The sequence below is a fragment of the Trachurus japonicus genome, chromosome 5 (assembly GCF_045865225.1).
Source record: "Trachurus japonicus isolate A0001 chromosome 5, Traja_1.0".
Classification (NCBI taxonomy): Eukaryota; Metazoa; Chordata; class Actinopteri; order Carangiformes; family Carangidae; genus Trachurus; species Trachurus japonicus.
Window position 1 is genome coordinate 2,570,772 of NC_140911.1, and position 21,674 is coordinate 2,592,445.

The 21,674-nt window shown below is 40.8% G+C and overlaps 1 protein-coding gene and 1 long non-coding RNA gene across 6 annotated transcripts in view; both read right to left on the minus strand.

Moving 5' to 3' along the window:
• Nucleotides 1–1,329: 1,329 nt before the first annotated feature.
• Nucleotides 1,330–2,675, minus strand: LOC146986770 (uncharacterized). The gene is made up of 2 exons (XR_015035810.1): nucleotides 2,244–2,675; nucleotides 1,330–2,195 (listed from the first exon to the last, which is right to left on the minus strand). It is a non-coding gene; the product is annotated as an uncharacterized LOC146986770 (long non-coding RNA).
• A 2,442-nt stretch (nucleotides 2,676–5,117) lies between these two features.
• The window catches only part of slc4a8 (solute carrier family 4 member 8), a 51,136-nt gene continuing 34,579 nt past the window's right edge, over nucleotides 5,118–21,674 (minus strand). For 4 of the 5 annotated variants that reach the window (XM_085775575.1, XM_085775573.1, XM_085775577.1 and 1 more), the window contains 19 exons: nucleotides 20,969–21,051; nucleotides 19,332–19,489; nucleotides 19,152–19,239; nucleotides 18,400–18,546; nucleotides 18,183–18,283; nucleotides 16,184–16,358; nucleotides 15,973–16,106; nucleotides 15,094–15,339; nucleotides 14,794–14,899; nucleotides 12,661–12,822; nucleotides 10,847–10,960; nucleotides 9,949–10,110; nucleotides 9,266–9,517; nucleotides 8,888–8,956; nucleotides 7,739–7,912; nucleotides 7,498–7,629; nucleotides 6,781–6,884; nucleotides 6,355–6,460; nucleotides 5,118–5,474 (listed from right to left, as the gene is read on the minus strand). In XM_085775575.1, the coding sequence (XP_085631701.1) occupies nucleotides 5,469–5,474; nucleotides 6,355–6,460; nucleotides 6,781–6,884; nucleotides 7,498–7,629; nucleotides 7,739–7,912; nucleotides 8,888–8,956; nucleotides 9,266–9,517; nucleotides 9,949–10,110; nucleotides 10,847–10,960; nucleotides 12,661–12,822; nucleotides 14,794–14,899; nucleotides 15,094–15,339; nucleotides 15,973–16,106; nucleotides 16,184–16,358; nucleotides 18,183–18,283; nucleotides 18,400–18,546; nucleotides 19,152–19,239; nucleotides 19,332–19,489; nucleotides 20,969–21,051 (2,519 nt within the window). In that variant the 3' untranslated portion in view covers nucleotides 5,118–5,468. The remainder of the gene's footprint in view (nucleotides 5,475–6,354; nucleotides 6,461–6,780; nucleotides 6,885–7,497; nucleotides 7,630–7,738; nucleotides 7,913–8,887; nucleotides 8,957–9,265; nucleotides 9,518–9,948; nucleotides 10,111–10,846; nucleotides 10,961–12,660; nucleotides 12,823–14,793; nucleotides 14,900–15,093; nucleotides 15,340–15,972; nucleotides 16,107–16,183; nucleotides 16,359–18,182; nucleotides 18,284–18,399; nucleotides 18,547–19,151; nucleotides 19,240–19,331; nucleotides 19,490–20,968; nucleotides 21,052–21,674) is intronic. The other variant, XM_085775576.1, reaches the window with a different exon arrangement.

The window sequence follows — 21,674 nt, forward strand, 5'->3', positions numbered from 1 at the left end:
GGACAGTCTAATAAAAATGGAAACATATACAAAAGATTAGGAGGACAGTAAAAAAAAGAAAAGAAAAAGAAAAAAGAGAGCACAGTTTATTTAAGACGTCATGTGTGTGTGTGAAGTGACTGTTAATCTGAAACTCTGGAGTTTAAATAAACAGTCAGAGGAGGAACAAGTTGAGATGATTGTGACTCTGCTGCCTCCTGCTGACACAACACACACACACACACACACACACACACACACACACACACACACACACACACACACACACACTGTACAACCCCCCCCCCCCCCTACAAGTAAAGGAACAGTGAGGGCACTTTGTTTTATTTCTGCTGTTCACTGAAAACATCTGGATTTGGCATCACAACATGAAGATGAGACAATTATTTTACAGGTATTTACATCCAGATGTGTTCAACAACTTAGAAGAACCTTGTCAGTAACGGGACACCAAATATTTAGTGTTGAAACAGATGGACTTGAACTAGATTTCACATTTGGTGAGAAAATTAGTGTTGAGCTAATTTGCATATTTAAAATAAATTTTCTAAGAAACTTGAAATACAAAAATATTACTTTTCATGTATACTTTCATTGTGTGAAGTTTGATTGTGATAGGAGTAAAGGGGAAAAAAAGCCCATTGGGCTGTATTTTGGGCATATTCAATTATTTGCGTATTCAAATTCATTTTCAAAGAAACTTGTAATACAAAAAATGTTGCTTTTCATGGAAACTTTCATTGTGTAAAGTTTCATTGTGATAAGAAAAATAGCCCCATTGGGGTGTATTATTGTCTGGCCTTATTGGCACCATAGACTGTATAGAAATCAATCTTCTATTGAGAATTAAACAAATTTCCCCAACTAGGATTTTTTAGGACTTTTAGTATGTTGTTCTGGACACCTCACAGAAATGATGTATGATGAAAAAAATTCTATTACAATTACTTCTATTTTTGGGTCCAAAATGAGCTTGCCTGAACTAAGAGGAAAACTGAGGAGAAGAGGAAAATGAAGGGAAAAACAAACAAACAACTGAAAGAGACTGCAAAAGCATCTTAAAAGTTAAAATGTAAAGGTTTGGTGATGTCACAGACTTAATGCAGATATTGTAAACAAACAATATGCAACTATAATTAACTTTAATCCAATTCAAAGCCATCATATTTGGTGTCCAGGTTCTTCTAAGTTGTTTAACACAAATGGATGTAAGAACTTGTAAAAAATAAAAGCTATAAATATTGATCTCAATGTCTCATGTCAAACAGTGGAAATAAAATAGACTGTACGTACATGAACTCTGTCCAATCAAACAGTAAAACACAACTATTCATTTCATCTGTAATTATTTATTCTTCATTTTTTTTCCAATAATCAAAATTAAATTACACATTACATATAAAACATGTAGGATTCTTGTTGCTCAGGACTTAAATCATTCAGCAGTTGAAGAGACAAGGCATCGCTCCGTCTATGGCTCTGACACAGTTTAGATTAAAGTTTCTGCTCTTCCCCCTGAAAGCTTCACGTTTATCCAACATCATCATCTCTCTTTCTCTCTCGTTTTTCCTTTTATTCCCTCAAGACACAGACACAGGTTTCATATCTTATATTCCTAAGAAGGACGTGGCCTCACAGTGGACGTTTCACTTTTAATCTACATGTTAAAATGAAGAAGGGGCATTGAAGGGAAGGAACGTGTCCTAACCAGAGATTTTCTTTATCAGCTCTGCTTTTGGTCAGATAATGAGGTCATAATAAATTATTATAATAATATAATGATAGCACGACAGGAAATGGTTATGTAACCTGTGACAGGCACACACACGTACATGTACATGTACAGCACATATTTATACACACATACGACCTGTCTGGGTCACATGTATATGCAGTGGAACCTACAGTATACAAGAAGGCATCTTACTTTATGTTAAATCACACATTCACGTTTTTTACATTAATGAGTATTTTAAAAAAGAATCAACTTTAAGACACATGATGTTCATTAAAATCACTGACAATTATGAAATTGAATTGTTTTCTTTTTGTTACAGCACATCTATGCTCATTGACACTGCATTGTTTTTTTGTTTGTTTTTGTTTTTTGTACCATTTGGTCGAGTCCGTTATGGAAGCATTTCTCTTTTCTCCTATTACATTATTTAGTCTAATCTTTGCACTCACTCTTGTGTCTTTGAATCTATATATATATATACATATACATATACATATATATGTACACAATGAATAATATTTAGTCATGCCATTCATCAGGTAAGTCATTGGTCCTCAGACACATGAAGACATGTTCACATTCATAAGAGTCAAAGCAGACGAACATGGCAGCAAACGCACGGTAGAAAACTTTCATTCGCGTCTCGTCGGAGAAGGAGGAGGAAGAGGAGGAGGAAGAGGAGGTATCATCACTGCATATGTGAAGTCACAGTAATAACAGATTACTGCACTTGTGCACATTGCTTTAAAGTCACTTGAATAGAAATGATGGGGACTGTCGGGTGGGGGGAAAAGCCTCGAGTATGCAATATATAAAACGTATATTCACTAGTTGATATCTAATTGGACGGTAAAACAAGGAGATTATACGTATATACTATAGATTTTAAAAAATGATCAGTGATATTTGAGTCGTTCGGGTGAATTCTGACAGAAGAAGAGTTAAATTAAAAATTGAATCTGTTTTAAAATCAGTAATAAAATGCACCTTTAGTATTTTCAGTACTTTTTTTGCAGCTCTTGGTGGCGAGTGTTCAGAAATTTTATCAACATCACAGAGTTTATTGACCTGGTATCACTTCACTTCTTCAGCCATTAATACTCTGTTTTTATTTTTTCCAATTAAACATCAGTAATCGTTTCTGTTCCTTTGGTTCCATCACTGATACGAGTTTATAAGACAAAGTCTGATGTCTTTTCTCCCTATGTATTAATAATAATAATAACCTGTGGTGGTTTTTATTGAGCTCATTCATCATGTGCTGTTTCCTTCGTCCTCTCTCGTTTTCATTATTTATTACACTATATACAGAAAGTAAAGAGAACGTGTTGTCATTTTTTAATATATATAAATCTAAAAATAAATAACTGTGAATAATAAATTATTGTAAAATCATTTCATTGCTTGATAGATCTCTTGAAAATAAAATATATCACAAAGTCTTTATCTACAGAAAGTGCAACTACAAATGAAGTTATTGGTAATTATTGAAGATCGATCTTTTTATACCATCGTCATCATCATCATCAATCATCATCGTTATCTCTGCTCCCTTCAGCTCACTGAATGTTAAAGTGTTAAAGAGTCCTGTCCTGATTTAATTAATGTGAAATAATTAACGCGAGGGAATAAAAACCTTGTTTGTCTGAACTGAACTGTCAGAAATCAGCGTAAATAATGAAAAAACTTGTCAAAATAAAAGTCTTGTACTAATGTTTCAGGACTGTGTAACCGTTAACATTTTTTTGGCACATGCAATTAAAGTATTTTCAAGCTTCAAATGTCGTATTTTCCTGAAATTTGTCAAACAACAAGGTAGAAAAGGACTCAGAGAGTTGTAGCAGGACTCATTTGGGTTCGATTTTAGGGGAAATTATTGCTTAAAAGAAAAAAACAAACAATATAGCTATTATTTTCCTGATACTCAAAGGCACACACACACACACACACACACACACACACACACACACACACACACACACATACACACCAGTTACCTGCAGTTTTCCCTTTGCCCTGACGTCATCACCACCACACCAAAGTGCCTTCGTCAGCATTCACACCTTTAGTCTGAGGTAAAGAAATAAGACACTGAACTAACACGAGACGAAACAACCTCCAGCCGACACACGATCAACGATTTACACCTCAGGAACCAGATTAGTGATGACGATGCTGCTGCTTCATCATCTGAAGTCTTCTGACATTTACACTGTTCAGTTTTACATCATCACACAAAACCCACACAGAGTTTTTTTTTGAAATCTCCTCCCGAAAGAGGATTCGTCTAAGTTTCACTAAACCTTCAGTGTATTTTAACATCTACTAAATAATTTGACCTTATCACTATTTAAAAAAACAAAAACAAAACAAAAACAATTTAAAAACAGTTAAAGTAATTTAAAAAAAAGAGTGATGACTTTGCAAACTTACTTAGATTATTGAAAACAACCTGGTCTGTTGTTAAAACGCTCTGAATTTACAGTGGAGAGGTGGAACCTGTCGGATCTGATGAGAAACTGGAGAGGTTGTTGTTGTTTATTGTTGGTTGTTGGATTGTTTGTGTGTCCGTGTGTTTGTGTGTGTGTGCATGTTCTTCTATCTTTGTGAGGAAAACAACAAGCAGCTCAACAGCACCATGAGCTACAGGGACGTGAGAAACTTCATGAAGTGGCAAGGTTGTTGTCTTACTGACTGACAGACTGGGATACAGCGCTGCTTGAAAGTTTGTGAACCCCTGGAGTAGTTTTGATTTTCTCTGCATTTCCCTCTAAAACAACTCTGTCTGGTAATGTTCTGTTATTATCTCATAGCGTGGTGAATGTGCAGGTCACAACTTGTCCACCAGAGCGTTGTGGAGTTGTTGGATTGTGTATTTGATGAGTTTGATGAGGGACAGGGGACCTGTACCGTTCACCTCCATTGTGTTCACTGAGCAGCTCACGTCTCTGCCCCGCCGATCTCAAAACAACATGCCATGAGCCTCCGTAGCGTAGCTCTGAGCAGCTCGCAGCTCTGCTCCGCTGTTCTAAAAATAGCTTGCACCGACAATTAAAGGTCACGAACCTACTGCTATGACTATAGGGGTTATGGCAATGGGCCAATTTGACAAAATGTTGAACTATCCCTTTATACTTGGACAAACCAGAGGAAACCTAGTGGACGTCCACTCTCTGGACAGATGAGTCCAAAACTGAATTATTTGGCCATGTTTGGAGGGTTCACAAACTTTCAAGCAGCTCTGTATAAGTTTTATATGTTGTTATGTCCAGCTGTCAGGTTTCCACTAATTATTTAAAAGTGAGCGGTTTCCATCATCCTTCAACCTCACAGCCATGATGTAAAGTCAAAGGCAGGCGACTGGTCAGCTGGTCAACCAATGATTGGTCATGTCTGAGGTCAGGGGAAAGGTTCTGGTCATGTAGTTTACACTGGTTTTAATTTCAATTCTTTAAACTGATCCAGTTCCTCACAAAGATAAAAGAAGGTGTGTGTACTTGTGTGTGTACAGTATAATGCACCTTTGTCTCTGTCTAAGTGTGTGTGTGTGTGTGTGTGGACTCTGTGTGGTGGGCAGCTGGTAGAAATCATGGAGACTTGTTTCTTTAAGCACTGAAGTGGCCGATCGGTCGAGGCAGCGTCCTGTGGTCCAGAGCTACACAACATGGTCACATGACGACACAGTCGACCTGAAGCGTCCGTCCGTCACTCGTCTATGAACGTGATCCCTTCAATCCTGAGGAGGAAAAAACAAACAAACAGAAACACACAGGCAGAGTTGAGACGACTCAGTACGTTTACATGATGACACTTGAGAAAACCAAATTATTGCCTTAATCCGACTATAACTGGACATCAGAGTGCATGTAAACGCGTCAGTCCGACTAATATCGGAGTTCTCCAGCTCCGATTAAGACACCCAGATAATGTGATTGGAATTGGACTTTCTCCGGCATGTATACGCCTTAATCAGAGTTTAACTAGACAACACATGTGCGCATGCTCCACACCCCCCGCGCTGGCGTAAGACCCCCGAACAAAAACATCCAAGAAAGCCGGTCGCAGAAGCTGTTGTTGTAGCGTTACGGCGTTCTTGTTTTGTCTGCCTCTCGAAATCACCATGACCACGAGGGATGGCGTGCACCTTATCAGCACAATAAGTAACGCACACATTACATACGAGATGAACGAAGCTGTACGATTAACCATGTCGCTGATGTTCGAAAATGCCGGTCTGCCGTCTGGCTAATAGGTCAACCAGAAAAAGGGCCGTATTACGTAATCCACTGAAACGATGCATCATCGCCACCTGGTGTTGAGGAGGAGGACACGTTCCCGTCAGTTATTTGATTTTCTCAGTTGCATGTAAACTGGGACAAGGACAGAAGTCCGATTAGACGCCAAAATCAAATTTTGAGCATAGCTCAATAAGTTCTGCATGTAAACGTCCTGACTGATGATGCAGTGATCGGCTGCAACATGAGGAGCTGGAGCTCAACAGAAAAGTGTGACACACAGTGTAGCAGGAATATTTACACATTGCACAAGCGTGAGGAGAAAGAGACACAGAGAGACATAGAGAGACTCATAGAGAGAGAGAGAGGGTGTGGCCTTGCCTTCTTAGCAGCCACAGGACGAGAGTCTTTCTGATTGGAGTTGAGGGATTTCCACATGGTGGTTTTAGACATTTCATCAGATATATTAATGTCAGAGGGGTCACACCTGAGGAGCGGGGAGAGGAGAAGGAAGGAGAGATCAGAGAGCAGAACAGGAGGAGGAGGAGGAGGAGGAGGAAGAGGAGGAGCTAGGGTCAGGATGTTAGTACTCACAGGGTGAACTCAGAAACAGACCACCACACACCCAACAAGGAGAGCACACACACACACACATAAAGACACATCACTCATCTTACCACTCTTTCTCATCATCCAGTATCTGCTCTGTCCATCTCACTGTGTGTAGGTGTGTTACACTGCATGTGTGTGTGTGTGTGTGTGTGTGTGTGTGTGTGTGTGTGTGTGTGTGTGTGTGTGTGAACTCACTTGGGGTCGTGTGCTTTCAGGGTCTGAGCAGGTTTGCTGCTCTCCATGGGAATCTCAACAGCCGTCGTGTCGTCCTGCTTTGAACTAAGCATAACCTGCGATTCCTAAAACACACACACACACACACACACACACACACACACACACACACACACACACACACACACACAGAGAATAAAACATGTGTCGTCAATAGGTGTTTGGTGTTTATCCTGTTTTCACATGGACATTTTAAGGGTTAGTGTTTTTTATTTTATTCCATTTTAAATTGAAAATTGAAATATTCAACCTACCAATATCATTCTTTTTCATTTTTATTTAATTTATTTATTATATTTTTTACTCAATTCTTCTATATTATATACTTTTCTTTTCTTGGATAGTTAGTTTATTATAGACTAACCTACTACTAGAGTCCTGCACAATAATTCATATGTGCCTGGACTGTTTGGTTTATGCAAATTGCAAACAAAATCTCTTGACTTGACTTATTTATGTATTATGTTGTATTGTATGATATGATATGATATGATATCTATCTGTATTATATTATTGTTATTGTTATTTATAACACTGCAGAGTCTGTTGTTAGTTGGGACTTCTTTCATGTTGTTAAATCTATAATTTGTGAAGTCTATCAAAAAGTTTTTTTTAATATAAATTCTGTTTATTTTCTTGTTATATTTGAAAATCAATAAAAACCCAAAATCAAACTACCTCTTCTGTCTTTTTGGAGGCATCATCAAGATTTTTTTTCTTCCACTCTGGCATCAAGTCGTCCAGGTAACTCAACTCTCGTTTGGAGAAACAAAAGTCCAGCAGTTTGCGCACAAACACCAGAGCCAGAACCTGCAGGAATAAAAAAACAAACAAATAAACAAACAAACCTGTAATTTACAGTAAATGGACAACAACAGACAACAGACATTGAATCAAGATGGCGGTTGGACTGACTGACCATCATGGGGAAGACGATGGCGGCCGGTGAAGTCTTGATGACCCAGAGCAGCACCAGACAGGTGAGCTGCGTCAGCGTGAACAGGTGAACCTTCCTCAGCGGGACGTGACGCAGGTAGATGAAGTCGGGCTGGTGTTTGGCCGGCATGCCGAACAACTTCAGACGGTCGAAGAACTGAGAGACAGAGACAGAGAGACAGAGAGAGAGAGAGAGAGAGAGAATAATGATGATGAACAGGGCAATCAGAGAGGAAGTGAATAAATGAGAAATTTAGTTGGATGGAACAATTGTTCAAGTTCAACAGAGTTAATGAGATCAGGACACAGAGAAATGAGACGGAGAAGGACACGAGGACAATGAGGGACATCAATTTCTATTTGAATCATTCCTAACTGAAGTAATAAAAACTACCAATATAATCTGTTGTCACATGCCAACGACATCATAGATCGTCTACAATATACAGGTGCATCTCAATCAAGTAGACTATAATGGAGGATATGATGATAATTAGATTATTTGATTAGAGTGTGACATCACCAGGTTACAATCGTGAACCTTTTCATTTTATTCAAATTTTTGGAGATACTGAATGTTTAGGTTTTCATTAAATGTAAGCCATAATCATCATTACAATTAAAAGAAATAAAGACATGAAGCATTTCAGTCTTTGTCTAATGAATCTGTTTTTTTCTTTTCAATTTTTTTTTTCTTTTTTTCTTTTTCCTTGGATGCATTCCAACAACGAATGTCAGGGCACAAAGGATTCAATCCAACACTTCAAAATAAAAAAATAAAAAAATACATCTGTAAATATCAAAGTAAAAACAATGCCAAGATCGTACAGAATCAAATCCTAAGTTTCTCAATTTGAATTGAACGACTTTATATTTCTAATTTATTACTGAGACGCGCCTGTAACTGATGGTCAAAATAGCTTCAGCTGACATCTTGCATGATACTGTTCCTATGTCAAATTTATATTTAAATAGATATTTTACACTTAATCGCACTTTACACTACTTTGATTATTTGCTGTTTGCAATTTTTTTCTTTTTAATTTTTAAACAAATCTTGTTCCTTCATGTTTTTTAACATTTTGAATGACAATAAACTAAAGACTGATGCATGTGGCTGACTGCATGTTACCTGGATGCCTTTCAGTGAGGAGACTCCCATGTAAAGGAAAACGCCGTACAACACCGGCATAGGGATGAACTGGAAAGAAAGAAAGAAAGAAAGAAAGAAAGAAAGAAAGAAAGAAAGAAAGAAAGAAAGAAAGAAAGAAAGAAAGAAAGAAAGAAAGAAAGAAAGAAAGAAAGAAAGAAACACACAACAGTGAACTTTATTGAAGTCACTGAACACTATTTCCTGCTGTTGCTCCTCTGATTAGCGCCTGCAGGGGGCGGCATTGTGCAGCATCGTGCAGCATTGTGCAGCATCGTGCAGCATTGTGCAGCATCGTGCAGCATCGTGCAGCAGCATTGTGCAGCAGCATTGTGCCGCTCCTCTGCTCCTCTGACTGACCTGCAGCGCTCCGGTCATGAACACGGAGCAGCCCATGAGCAGGAAGATGAGCAGGCCGGTGAGTCTCTGCTCTCTGATGCCCAGGAAGCGAGGCTGCTCTCCTGGAGCCGAGCTCTCCGACTCCAGCTTCAGGCTGTTGACGTGCGAGATGGACAGGACGGTGGCCGCCACGAACCACGGCAAGCCCATGATGGAGCACACGGCCAGCATCACGCCCACCATGAGCAGGTCCAGGTGGTAGCCACAGCCCTTCTGTAAAAAAACAACAACAAAAAAAACACAGTCAGAGCTTCTCAGAGGGACTTTGCGCAAACCTGGAAATAATAATAATCTGTACTGTAGGAGCCATAATTTATAGAGGTAAAAAAGAGATTGAGATTTAGATTGAATTTCATTATTTTATCATTTGTATTTTTGATCTATGTGTTTTATATCTGTAGTGCAGAGTTTGAGAGAGATTACGGCACCGACTGCCTCAGTTTGGATGTGAGAGCGGTGATAGGGAGCACATAGTTTTTCTACGGAGTGATGGATGTAAATTGTTTTTTCTTTAAGTAAACCTTTGCTTTGAAACAGATACCTCGTCATTCATTCTTGTAAGAAACCCTGCCTTTCATCCTCTCACGTGGCTTTGACACCACGACAGGAAAGCCACAACATGTACGATCTAAAATCTTGCTCACCAGAAGTTTGTGCTCCTTGCGGTTGATGATGACGGCCGTGATCTGCTGGTCCATGAAGATGAGGATGGTGCAGAGGAGAGCAGGGATGGAGGCAGCCAGGACCGTCCACCACGGGTTGCGTCCTATGGGATTTATGAGCCAACCTCGATCGTCTCTGGTCGGCTGCAGGGAACGAGTTTCAGAGGAATCAGACCGTGATCCAACCGTTTATTGTTAAGTTTGTTTGTCCAGACAACAATATGTTTTTGTATTAAGCTGCAGACATTTACAGTAACATGAAAATAAACGGAATATAAACCTCTGGACTTTCTGACCTGAAATCATTCCTTGGTTATATTTATATAAACATTTCTGCTATAATGACAATAGCATTTGTGTAAAATACATTTTATTTTTATTTATTTATTTATTTGATTAGGACATTGCACATTAATCAACATGTCAGCCAGAGCATCAATGTAAATATGCCGGAGTTAGCACAGTTGCTAATTCACATCCGTTGTCCTAAGGCAAGTCACAACACACAAGAAACATACCAGTATACAAATAGATTGTATTCTTTTTTATTATTATTATTATTTAGCTCCCATTGTATTTGACCCAATACTGTTTAATGTACCTGTCACGTTTACTTGGAACTGATCTTTCTGTTTGTGTTTTTGGTTTTTGTGTTGTTATTCCCAGCTTGTTTTTGTTTTGTCCTGTCTTATGTATGTTTGCTTACTGATTTAAAAGAAAAAAGAATGAATAATGTATGGTGCAGTAAAGAAGTGAGGTCATAAATAAATATGAAGCTACAGTCCTGAAAATAAATAAAGGCAGAGAAGACACAGAAGTGCTGCTTACATACACACAAGGTACCAAAAATACTAAAAAACACTGTATTTTGTCTGGTTACCTGGAACTTGCTCGGCACCTTCAGCTTCTGGGAGGGAACTCCGATGGCGTAGTCGAGCAGTACCATGATGACGATGGTGAGGAAAACTGCAAAGTCGCTGATCATGGACCGAACCTGGGAATTATGGGAAATAAGAACAACACTCAGAGATCAGCGCTCACTTCGTCAGCTTTCATTCATTTCATTTTTTCATCCAAAAAATAACAACAACATGAACATATCATAATTAAAAACAGTTGCATTGGATATTTTTGATTATCTTTTTAAACTGATACAAGTTTAAGAGTCTGTTGTGAATTGTTCCAGGTGTGTGCGGTGGAGAAACTAAAAGCAGATTTAACAAATGTGGAATTTGTGCAGGGAACATGGAGTAGTTAGATAATCAATTGAATGAAGCTGGGTAGTTTCACAGTGGCCAGTTTAATAAATCACTGAGGTATGGTCGCAATGTTTCCTGTTCAAACTTTATAGATATAAAAAAAACTTTATAGATAAAAAAGGTCACAGTCTCTTCGCTGCAGGTCGGAGAGATGCAGTAGACGCTTTGTACCGACGGCCATCAGGCTTTTTAAATCTTCTGCAAAAGGGAGATGAGCTGCCTGACAAATGAATTTCCCTTTGGGGATGAATAAAGTCTTATCTTCTTATCTTAATGGATCAAAGGTGCCCATCCCACCTTTTTTCACACAGTGTGCAGTGATGGGTTAGGTCAGAGGTGTCCAAACTTTTTGCAAAGAGGGCCAGATTTGGTGAGCTGAAAATGTGTGGGGGCCGACCATTCAGCGTGACATCATTTGTGAACCATTAAAGCAGAAGTAAGCGATCCGGTCGTTTTGGCTAATGCTGCGTTCCAGGCAGGCTTTTGAAACCGTAAGTTACAGCTTCAAGTCACAACTTACGACTTTGTAGCGTTCCAGGCAACCCACTGTGTTTTTCCGACCTGTTTTACCTGTGAAAGTCACTATAACGGCCACTCGTAACTTCCGACCTGTGAAGTCGTACCAGATCAAACTGGTACGACTTCACAGGTCGGAAATACACAAGTTACGGGCTACCTTGAACGCACCATAACAGTCCTCGTCCCTACATCACCACATTCAGACGCATCCCTTGGCTGCACACACAGCCCTGCATACCGTTCTCTCTCCTCATTGGATAAAACTTGTAAGATACGAGAAAAGTTTTCTCCTCGGCTCAGAGCAGAGCAGAGTGACTGACAGACCCGTGTTTCGGTCCAAACACTCTATGTAAGTGATTGCTGTCGGAAGATATAACTATTTAAGACTTATATTAACAGGAAAATATCGCTTACTTCTGCTTTAACATTAAATGCAAATGAACTATTTAATACTTTTTTTTTAAAAATTGCAAATGGCATTCTTTTCATTTATTCACAAATCTAAACAAGTTTTTACCAAAATCACTCTGCTTTTCATATTTGAAGACCGCATAAAATGAAGAAAAACTCTGTCTGGAAAAAAAAAAAACTTTCAGGAAGCTTAAACATATCTAGGTTAATTTGAAACATTGCATATTATATGTTATATTATATGATATTATATTTTAAAAATGGGCTGGAAAGGGTCAAGAGTCATGTAGCTAGAGTGCAGCCACAGGTCTGCTGCCATCTTCTGGTGAAATATAAAATAGCTTTTTTTGTACGCATTTTTTTTTTTTTGTACGTGCTGGCGGCCGCATATTATTGATTTTATGACAGAGGCTGCAGGGCTGGTGGGAATTTGAATACAGGCCGCAACTGGCCAGACTTTGGACATGCCCGGGTTAGGTGGAGTAACTGTCCCCTGTTCGATTACCTTGGTGGGGAAATAACGACTTGTCTTGAACTGTTTGAGGAAAGCAGACAAGAGGAAGGTGGAGAAGAAGAGGATGGTGGACCAGAAGAGAACGTCTGGGGTGTAGGGGCCGTGGTGACCGCACGCCGTCCCCACGAAGTGTCCCTGCAGACCGATGCACTCCTGCACAGAGTCACACAGGAAGTCACGTCAGCACAGAAGGAGGGAGAGACAGAAGGAAACATCAAGTGTGTGTGTGTTTTTTTTTAATAAAAGGTTTATAAGTCCCGTGCACAGCAAGCGCTTCTTCTCCTATAGGTGCCAGCTGCTGCAGGAAGAATAGAAGTAAAAAAATCAAAAAACTCCCAGCACACACTAGAGTGGATAGAAAAATATATTATTTATTAACAAAGGTTAAAAACAGCGAACAACGCGTTTTGCCCGTTGCTTCGTCACGTTCACTGTTGATTGTCATCACGTGCTTAATTAGACCAGGTGAGTAACATCCTAATCTTAACAGCCTGACAATCATTCCATGAGATACACATACAAATTTATTCAAGGGCATTTAAGTAAAAAATAGTAGTGTAAACAGGAATCCATCTGATAAATGTCAATATACATAAAAAAAATGGAAGAAAAGCGAATATATAATAAAAATCAAAAGGAAGTATATCAAGTGTATATCAAAAATAGTATATATATCACAAAACGAGTAAGCTAATATATATCCAGGAGGAGACTCGTTTTGTGATGTACACTATTTTTGATATACACTTATAATTCTTTGTGTATTTCTATTTTTGTTATTACTTTTTCTATTACTCATACTGTATACATACTCTCTTCTTTTATACATAATGAGTTGGTACAGTTGAATTATATTGTGTATTTATATCTCATTGTTGTAATGGGTCCTAATTAGACTTCCTATATACTGTATATATTTGCTTTTCTTAAATTTTTTCTGTATATTGACATTTATCAGATGGATTCCTGTTTACACTATTATTTTTTACTTTTATGCCCTTGAATAAATGTGTATGTGTATCTCATGGAATGATTATCAGGCTGTTAGGATTAGGATGTTACTCACTTAAGCACATGATGACAAACAACAGTGAACCTGACGAAGCAACAGGTGAAACGCGTTGTTTGCTGTTTTTAACCTTTGTTAATAAATGATATATTTGTCTATCCATTCTAGTGTGCGCTGAGTGTTTGGGTTTTTTTTAAATCTAAATGGTCTCAGGTCACAGGAACTAGAAAAACACACAGGAGAAAGTTAATCTCTGGTGTCCTCAGTTCAACAAACAGCAGTAAAGGTTAATTGATTGAACGTCCTCGTTGGTGTTTGTAGAAGTCCTTGAGCGCGGTCGGCGGTCGGCAGCGGCTGGAGGGAAGGTCGTTGGGTCGGGTTGATTGTTAACAAGAGGAAACACAGGAGGAAACGCAGCGTGTGATGTCATGTGAAAGTTACATGGACACGAGGCGTCAAAAGGAGTTAGTGTGTGTGTGTGTGTGTGTTGGAGGAGGAGGAGAGAGAGGGAGAGAGGAGGAGGAGGAGAGAGAAGAGTGGAGGAGAGAGAGGGAGAGAGGAGAAAGAGAGAAGGAGAGAGGAGAGAAGGAGGAGGAGGTGAGAAGGAGGAGGAGAGATAAGGAGAGAAAGAGGTGGAGGAGGAGGAGGTATGAAGGAGGAGAGGGGGAGAAGGAGGAGAGAGAAGGAGAGAGGAGAAGGAATGAGATGAGAAGGAGGAGGTGAGAAGGGAGAGGAGAGAGGAAGAGGAGGAGGAGAGAAGGAGAAGGAGAGAGGAGGAGAGAAGGAGGAGAAGAGAGAGGAGAAGGAGAGAGAATGAGAGAGGAGAAGGAGGAGGAGAGAAGAGAAGGAAGGAGGTGGGAAGGAGGAGGAGAGAGGAGGAAGAGAAGAGAGGAGACCAGGAGGAGAGAGGAGGAGGAGAGAGAAGGAGGAGGAGAGGAGGAGAGAGGAGGAGGGAAGGAGAAGGAGAAGGAGGAGGATGAGAGAAGGAGAGAGGAGGAGAGAAGGAGGAGAAGAGAGAGGAGGAGAGAAGGAGAGAGGAGGAGAGAAGGAGGAGAGGAGGAGAAGGAGGAGAGAGAAGGGAGAGGAGAGAAGAGGAGGAGACATAATTGAGTTACCTTGACAGTGAGGTTGCTCCACGCTACGTCAGAAGCTGTGATGTTTCTCTGGCTCCACAGCTCCATGGTTTTATTACTGGGATTATCAGGCTGAGCACATTTACAGCTGCAGAGACGGAGACACGGAGACAGAGCAGGAAGAGAGAGTCAACAGAGACAATGGACAACGGAAAAACATGAGGCAGGTGCAGGTGTGTGTGTGTGTCTGTGTGTGTGTGTGCGTGTGTGTGCATGTGTGTGCATGTGTGTGTGTGTGTGTGTGTGTGTGTGTGTGTGTGTGTGTGTGTGCGTGAGACTCACTAGGCCAGAGTGAGTTTGTCCAGTTCGCTGTGTGTGTTAAAGGGGTAGATCTCCCCCAGGTGGCAAAGCTTCTCCAGAGCCTCGTAGATGAAGATGAGGCAGATGAGCGCGGCGAAGGCTTCCTCCGTGAAGCGAGTGATGTAGCACACCAGAGAGCTCGCATCCGTGGCAACCAACACCAAACACAGAAAGGCCGTCCACAGGCCGATGCACGTCCTCAGAGACAGGTAGGACAGGCCGTAGTCCCTGAGGAAGAGGAGGAAGAGGAGGAAGAGGAGGAAGAGGAGAGAGTTTAGCACAACAGATACTACTACTAATAATAATAATAAACTTTATTTATAAAGCACTTATCAAACAAGTACAAAGTGCTTAACAGACGAAATGAGGTTAACAGTTAAAACAAGAAAATTAAATCTAAGTAAGTAGTAGGAAATTGAGGCAAGTCCAGTCACCTTTCAAATTCAATATAGGACTATTTAGGCTGTAAAAATGTCCTAAATGACGTTGTTTCCAGTAAACTCTGGACTATCTCCCTTCAGGACACTTGGATTGCAGTGGACGAGCAGTGTGGAGGAATATTAAATGGTTTTTGTGTAGTTTTATGGACGTTTTTGTGTCAGGCCCTATTACTCTCATATAAAGTTTTCGTTGGACTACGAACCGGCCTCCCGGGTCTCCAGATGCACTTTGAGGAATAAAAAACTACTCCGGAGTATTCATCAGCATGAGAGTGAGTCACTAATGAATTAATGAATTTCATATTTTGGTGAACTATTCCTTTAAAATCAATCCAAAATAGGAAAAATAGGAACAAACTAGATCTCAGGGTGGTGTTTTATTAAAGTGTCACAGTCGGGTCGGTTTCAGTGATGAACTCACTTGCAGAACTTGAAGAGGATTTTCTCAAACACCAGCACGGGGCCGGTGCTGCCCAGGATGGTGAGCGGCTGACCAGCGAACAGCGAGTAGGCCACTCCCGTCATAGACGCACCGAATAACGACTCTATGGCACTCTGAGGAAAAAAAACAGGGGATGTTTTAGTAACGTTATACGATGTAAATGCTGCATCAGAGTGAGCGTGACACTTACTATGCGTCCCTCCGTGGCCTCCCCCAGCAGACCTCCGAAGGTGATGACAGGAGACATGCAGGCACAGTAGAGGAAGAGGAAGGAGGCCACGCACTGGAGGCTCAGACCGTCCTTAAAGTCGCCCAGGTAGAAAGGAGCTTTCCTCTTGATGTCCAGAATCAGACCTCCAAACAACCTGAGCACAACACAGAAGACATTATTTCACATTTTGGTTTCTTAAAAGTATTAATTAGTGAGTTTTTAAACTGATGGTGGACAGATGTTTCTTTTTTTTTTTACTTTGGCTGCTTGTTTGACTCCAGACTTTATGCTAAGATCAGATAACTGCATAAAGACTTCACTATACTGTACAGAGTAGAAGAAAGTCACTGTCTCATGGAGCTCTCAGCAAAGTTTAAAGGAGAACTATACAAGTCGGGTCGCTTTTACGCTGTGTCTCTAACCCTCCTCTCCTCCATGTGCATTTGTTTACAACAAAGCCGGCGAGAAATCAATCCATAGAGCGGTGGATAACGTTATTTAAACAATGTTACGATGTGTATATTTGTGTAGTTTAATATGTCATAAATAATCTGTGTAATCTTGCATGGTTGGTTTTTAGCCAAGAGACGCTAGGTGGAAGGTAGAGAGCCTCTATTCTCCCTCGTAAAAAGTTAAGCCATTTATTAAACCATTACTCCAAAGCTGTTTAATTAGGGTAAAAAATGAAGCATAGTTAAGCTACAAATCCTGCATAGTTCCTCTTTAAAAGACAACATGACCTCTTTCGTAACCGTGTGTACTTCCTGTCACAGTTCAACCTGAGCTTGGCTGAGATCAGCCAGAATCACATGAAGCTCATGTGGAGGGTGAGCAGAGTGAGACTTTCAGCAGATTTCCAGTGTTTTGGTGCAGGATCGCCTTCAGGCTGTTACAGTTGCTGTCACATGTTTGTCTCACACTCAGCTCCTGATAAATATAATTTTAGATTTTGAGACCTCTGCACCAGCAAATACAGTGAAGACTAAACTCCCAAAAAAGTCCAAAGCTGTGACACAGTAGTTACTAAGGAACTAATGACAAACTATTGAGTAGTTAGTGAGGAATTAAAGGGATAGTTCACCCAAAATTCAAATTTCACTCATTATCTACTCACCCTCATGTCAACTAAGGGCTGGGAGAATTTTCAGAGTCCTCCGTTCCTTCTCTGAGTTACAGCGGGGCTCGGCGTAGCATGTCCATATGACGGTTGTGAAAGGTGCTCACTTTTCTTCGTCCAAAAAGACACACCAAAAAACATCCAAATACCTCCATACTGCTCGTCTGTAATGTCCCTCTTGTGTTGAAGCCCCAACATGAGAAATTGTTCCGAAAAAAATTAAATAAGTCTATATTTTAAGCTTGTTTGTAGCAGAAGCTCCCAGTGTCTCAGTTCACTGCTCTTCCTGGCGGAACAATTTCTCATGTTAGGGCTTCAATACAAGAGGGACATTACAGACGAGCACTATGGAGGTATTTGGATGTTTTTTGGTGTGTCTTTTTGGAGGAAGAAAAGTGAGCACCATTTACAACCATTATATGGACAAATACTGCTGCGCGGACCCCCCCGTAACTCAGAGAAGATACGGAGGACTCTGAAAATTCTCCCAGCCCTTAGTCGACATGAGGGTGAGTAGATAATGAGTGCAATTTGAATTTTGGGTGAACTATCCCTTTAAGGTAACCAAAATTAGGGTAAATAATTAATGAGGAACTGATGATGAACTAACTATTAGTTAATGTTCAGTTCTTCAGTAACTCCTAATCAAATTACAGAGGAACTAATGAGGAACTAACTATTACTAGTCATTAGTTACTCTTTTTGTGTACCCTAAAGTAGAGTGAGACATCAACTTCTCTAACTTTGTGTGCCTTAGTTCCTCCGTATCTACTCATTAGTTCCTCATTAGTTCTTCATTTATTCCTCAGTAACTACTCTAGTTTTGTGTACCTTATTGTGAAGTGTTAGCCCACAGCTCACCTTCCAGTTCTCTGCAGCTCCGGCCCGTGGTGCTCAGCGTGCAGCTCTTCCTCCACCTGGCATGCTGCACCATTAGGGACTCCAGGCTGCTTCCTCTTCTCCTGCACACACACACACACACACACACACACAGTCAGACAGTAGTAAGTAGCTATACACTTTACCTGCACTGCACCAAACCACATCTGTGAAGAGCAACAGGGTCGGCTCTATCAACCTGAGACGGGACGTTCTTGGGCGGCTCGATGCGGATGGACGGGTCCCACTCCCCCGGCGGCAGCACGGTCACCTGGTCCAGGAACTCGTCTATTCCCGCCAGGAGGTCGCCTCTGTCTTTAGCCTTGTACGCTACGTCATGGAAGATCTGGAGCAGAGAGAAGAAGAAGAAGAAGTGAAGCTCAGAGGTGAGATTTCATCAGTGGTGGACAGTAACGGAGTAAATTTACTTGAGTACTGTACTTAACCACAGTACAGAGGATTTGTACTTTACTTGAGTATTAGATTTCTTTGGTACTTATTACTCTTACTTGAATACATTTCCAAGACAAATATTTTTACTTTTACTCGAGTTAATTTCTAGGAAGGCTGAAAAGTACTCGTTACTTTCAGGTCTGTTCTTTTTTTTTTTGTAAAATCCTATTGGACACAAGCTGTGTTTGTCAAAGAAGGAAACCCTGACCCCTAAAAGCAGCACATCAGTGCAGCTGCTTTCAAAGAGTTAATTCTCAGAAACAAGAGTTAAAAGGTCTTTAAATTCATTTAGAAAAAATTATAGTAATTCATTGATGTGAAAAATAAGAAATGTACTCTTACTCTTATTTTTACTTGAGCTACTTTTACTTGTAACGGAGTAAATTTTGACCAGTAGTATTTGTACTCTTACTCAAGTACTGGGGTTGAGTACTCTGTCCATCTCTGGATTTCATTTGCATGTGGAAAACCTGTGAAACTAGAGCCTCCTCCTCGTACCTCATCTGTCATGATGGTTGCCATGGAGCGTCCAATCTCATGGTACTGCTGAGCCTTTCCATCTGGGCCCAGCAGGATGAACAGGAACCTGAGATTTATCAGCAGAGAGTTTTGATTATGTAAATGCTTCCTGGGTTATTGTAAAATGTGATTTCCTGACTGCGGATGGCATTCGTCTACCTGGTGGGGATGGGCACCTCGGTGAGGCCGCTGAGCAGCACGGCCGGGGAGAGGCGCACGAAGGCCACGATCGGCTGCTCCAGGAAATCCAGCTCTCCCACCAATACGTTGGAGGCCTCGGCTCCTTCTGGGATCTTCTTCATGAAGTGCATGTCCACCTGGGGAGACAGGACAGAAGACTCCTTATTCCATACGCACCAGCTAGAAACCTGAGGTCTCGAAACAACTGAACACCTATTCTTCTCTTGTTCGGTCACAATGCTTTTTGGAAAGATGTTTATCAATGGTTAAATATTGGGATCTCAAGTGATGATTTATTTTACTTTTATTTTGTAATAAAATGAGTTTTTGTAAATTGAATATGTACAATTGTAATGGGAAATAAAGTTTGACAAAAAAGAAAAGAAAAGAGAAACCTGAGGTCTGCAGACAAGGACCTCTTGGATGGTCCAGGGTCTCGGCTGGTAACTGGGGGAGAAGGGCTTTAGCCATCAATGCCCCCAATCAATCAATTTAATATTTTATCTTTTCTTTTTTATACTGTAGTTTTTGGTTTTAAGCACCACGAGCCAAAGGATTTTACTTTTGATTGGTTGTGTCGTTTGGTTGTCACTATTTTTGTTTTTGTTTTAAAGGGGAACTATGTAGTGTTGCTAACCCTCCTCTCCTCCATGTGCATTCATTTGTTTCCAACGAAGCCAGTGAGAAATCAATCCACGAAGCGGTGGATAACGTTATTTATATACGTTTTATGATGTGTAAATCTGTGTCGTTTTATCTGTCATAAACAAGAGATCGAGGATTACAGGGGCGTGTTTGTGTTTGCAGAGACGAGAGCTGGGACACCGGGTCGGAGGCTCTGATCTTACAAGGTTGGTTTTCAGCCAAGAGACGCTAGGTGGAAGGCAGAGAGCCTCCATTCTCCCTGGAACTAGTTACAAGTCATTGGTTTAACCAGAACTAGGACTCTGGAGCCGGGAGGTAAAGTAAAACTGCATCATTGTTAAGGTAAAAATCTTGCATAGTTCTCCTTTAATGTATCTTATATCATTTATATCTGTAAAAGCACCTTGTAAAGATTTATCTAAAGCAGCAAATGTGCAGTATTTGCATATTATTGACACATACATACATGAAAATTGAAATACAGTACATACATAATTTATCATTTCAGTGCCAGTGCAGGTAACTCTTGATCGATGTGACAAAAACTATTGATTCTTGAATTCCTACAGTAGAAATGTCTTCAGTCTAATCTCAGTGTAGCTGCAGCCTCATGCCACAGAAACCAGTTAACGCGTCGGAGCAGAGACATTAAAGTGTGCACACATGCAGGAATTCAAAGTGGTGGTCGTTAATGGTTAAATCTATTGGTATTGATCAGCTGCTGTGTGATGCAGCTCCCCTGTTGTTTCCTAGGGGGCGCTGTGTGACTGGAGTTGATTTAGTCGAGGGGCAAAGCAAACATTCATCACAGATCTTAGCAGAGTGCGACAGCTGCAGGCACAGAGGTGACGGAGCTGTGCAACCACAACACATCTAATAAGACTACAGTTGTCAGATGTGTTACTCTTATTATGTATTCTTGTTTCCTGTTTGCATGTGCACAGAGGAACTGCTGCTGACGTCTGCTCTACCTTGCTGAGGTCCACCTGAGCACCGTCATGTCCGCCACCGTTCTTCGACGGCTCTGCTGCAGGAGGAGGCTGAGGAGACGTGGCTGTGGCAACAAGAGAGAGAGGGGGGGAGGAGGAGGAGGAGGAGGAGGAGAGATGGAGAGTTAGTGCATATATTTATTGGCCTGCCAACTGCAAAGTGAATTAGGAAGGCAGAAATGCTTAGCTGCTCATACATCGCCCCAATTGCTCAGGGACAGTCGAACGGTTTCTGGCACTCGGCCTCTGAACGAGCGTCACAATCCAGACACTTTGTTTTGTTGCTTTTAGTTTCCTCCTGTCTTCGTTTTTTTTTCTCCCTCCATGAGATTTTTATTATAAGAAAAAAAAACTGTCTGACTAAAGAAAGCCAGACGTGATATTTATGAGATTATACACCGATGAGCCACAACAGTAAAAAACCACCTGTCTGATGTTGTGCAGGTGCTGAACAGCTGTGACCTGTGGAGGCAGCGACTCCACCAGAGCTCAGACAGAGTCAGAGTCAGACCCATCAGATGCTCGACTGTACAGAACACCAGGGAAATCTGTCTCCATGAAGCAGGTGTGCTTGGTCCAGGTGGGTCGTATGTATCCTAATAAGATCCACATGAAAACCAGGACCCAGAGTTTCCCAACAGAACATAAACCAGAGCCTCACAGCAGCTCAACAGCTTGGCTTCTTCAC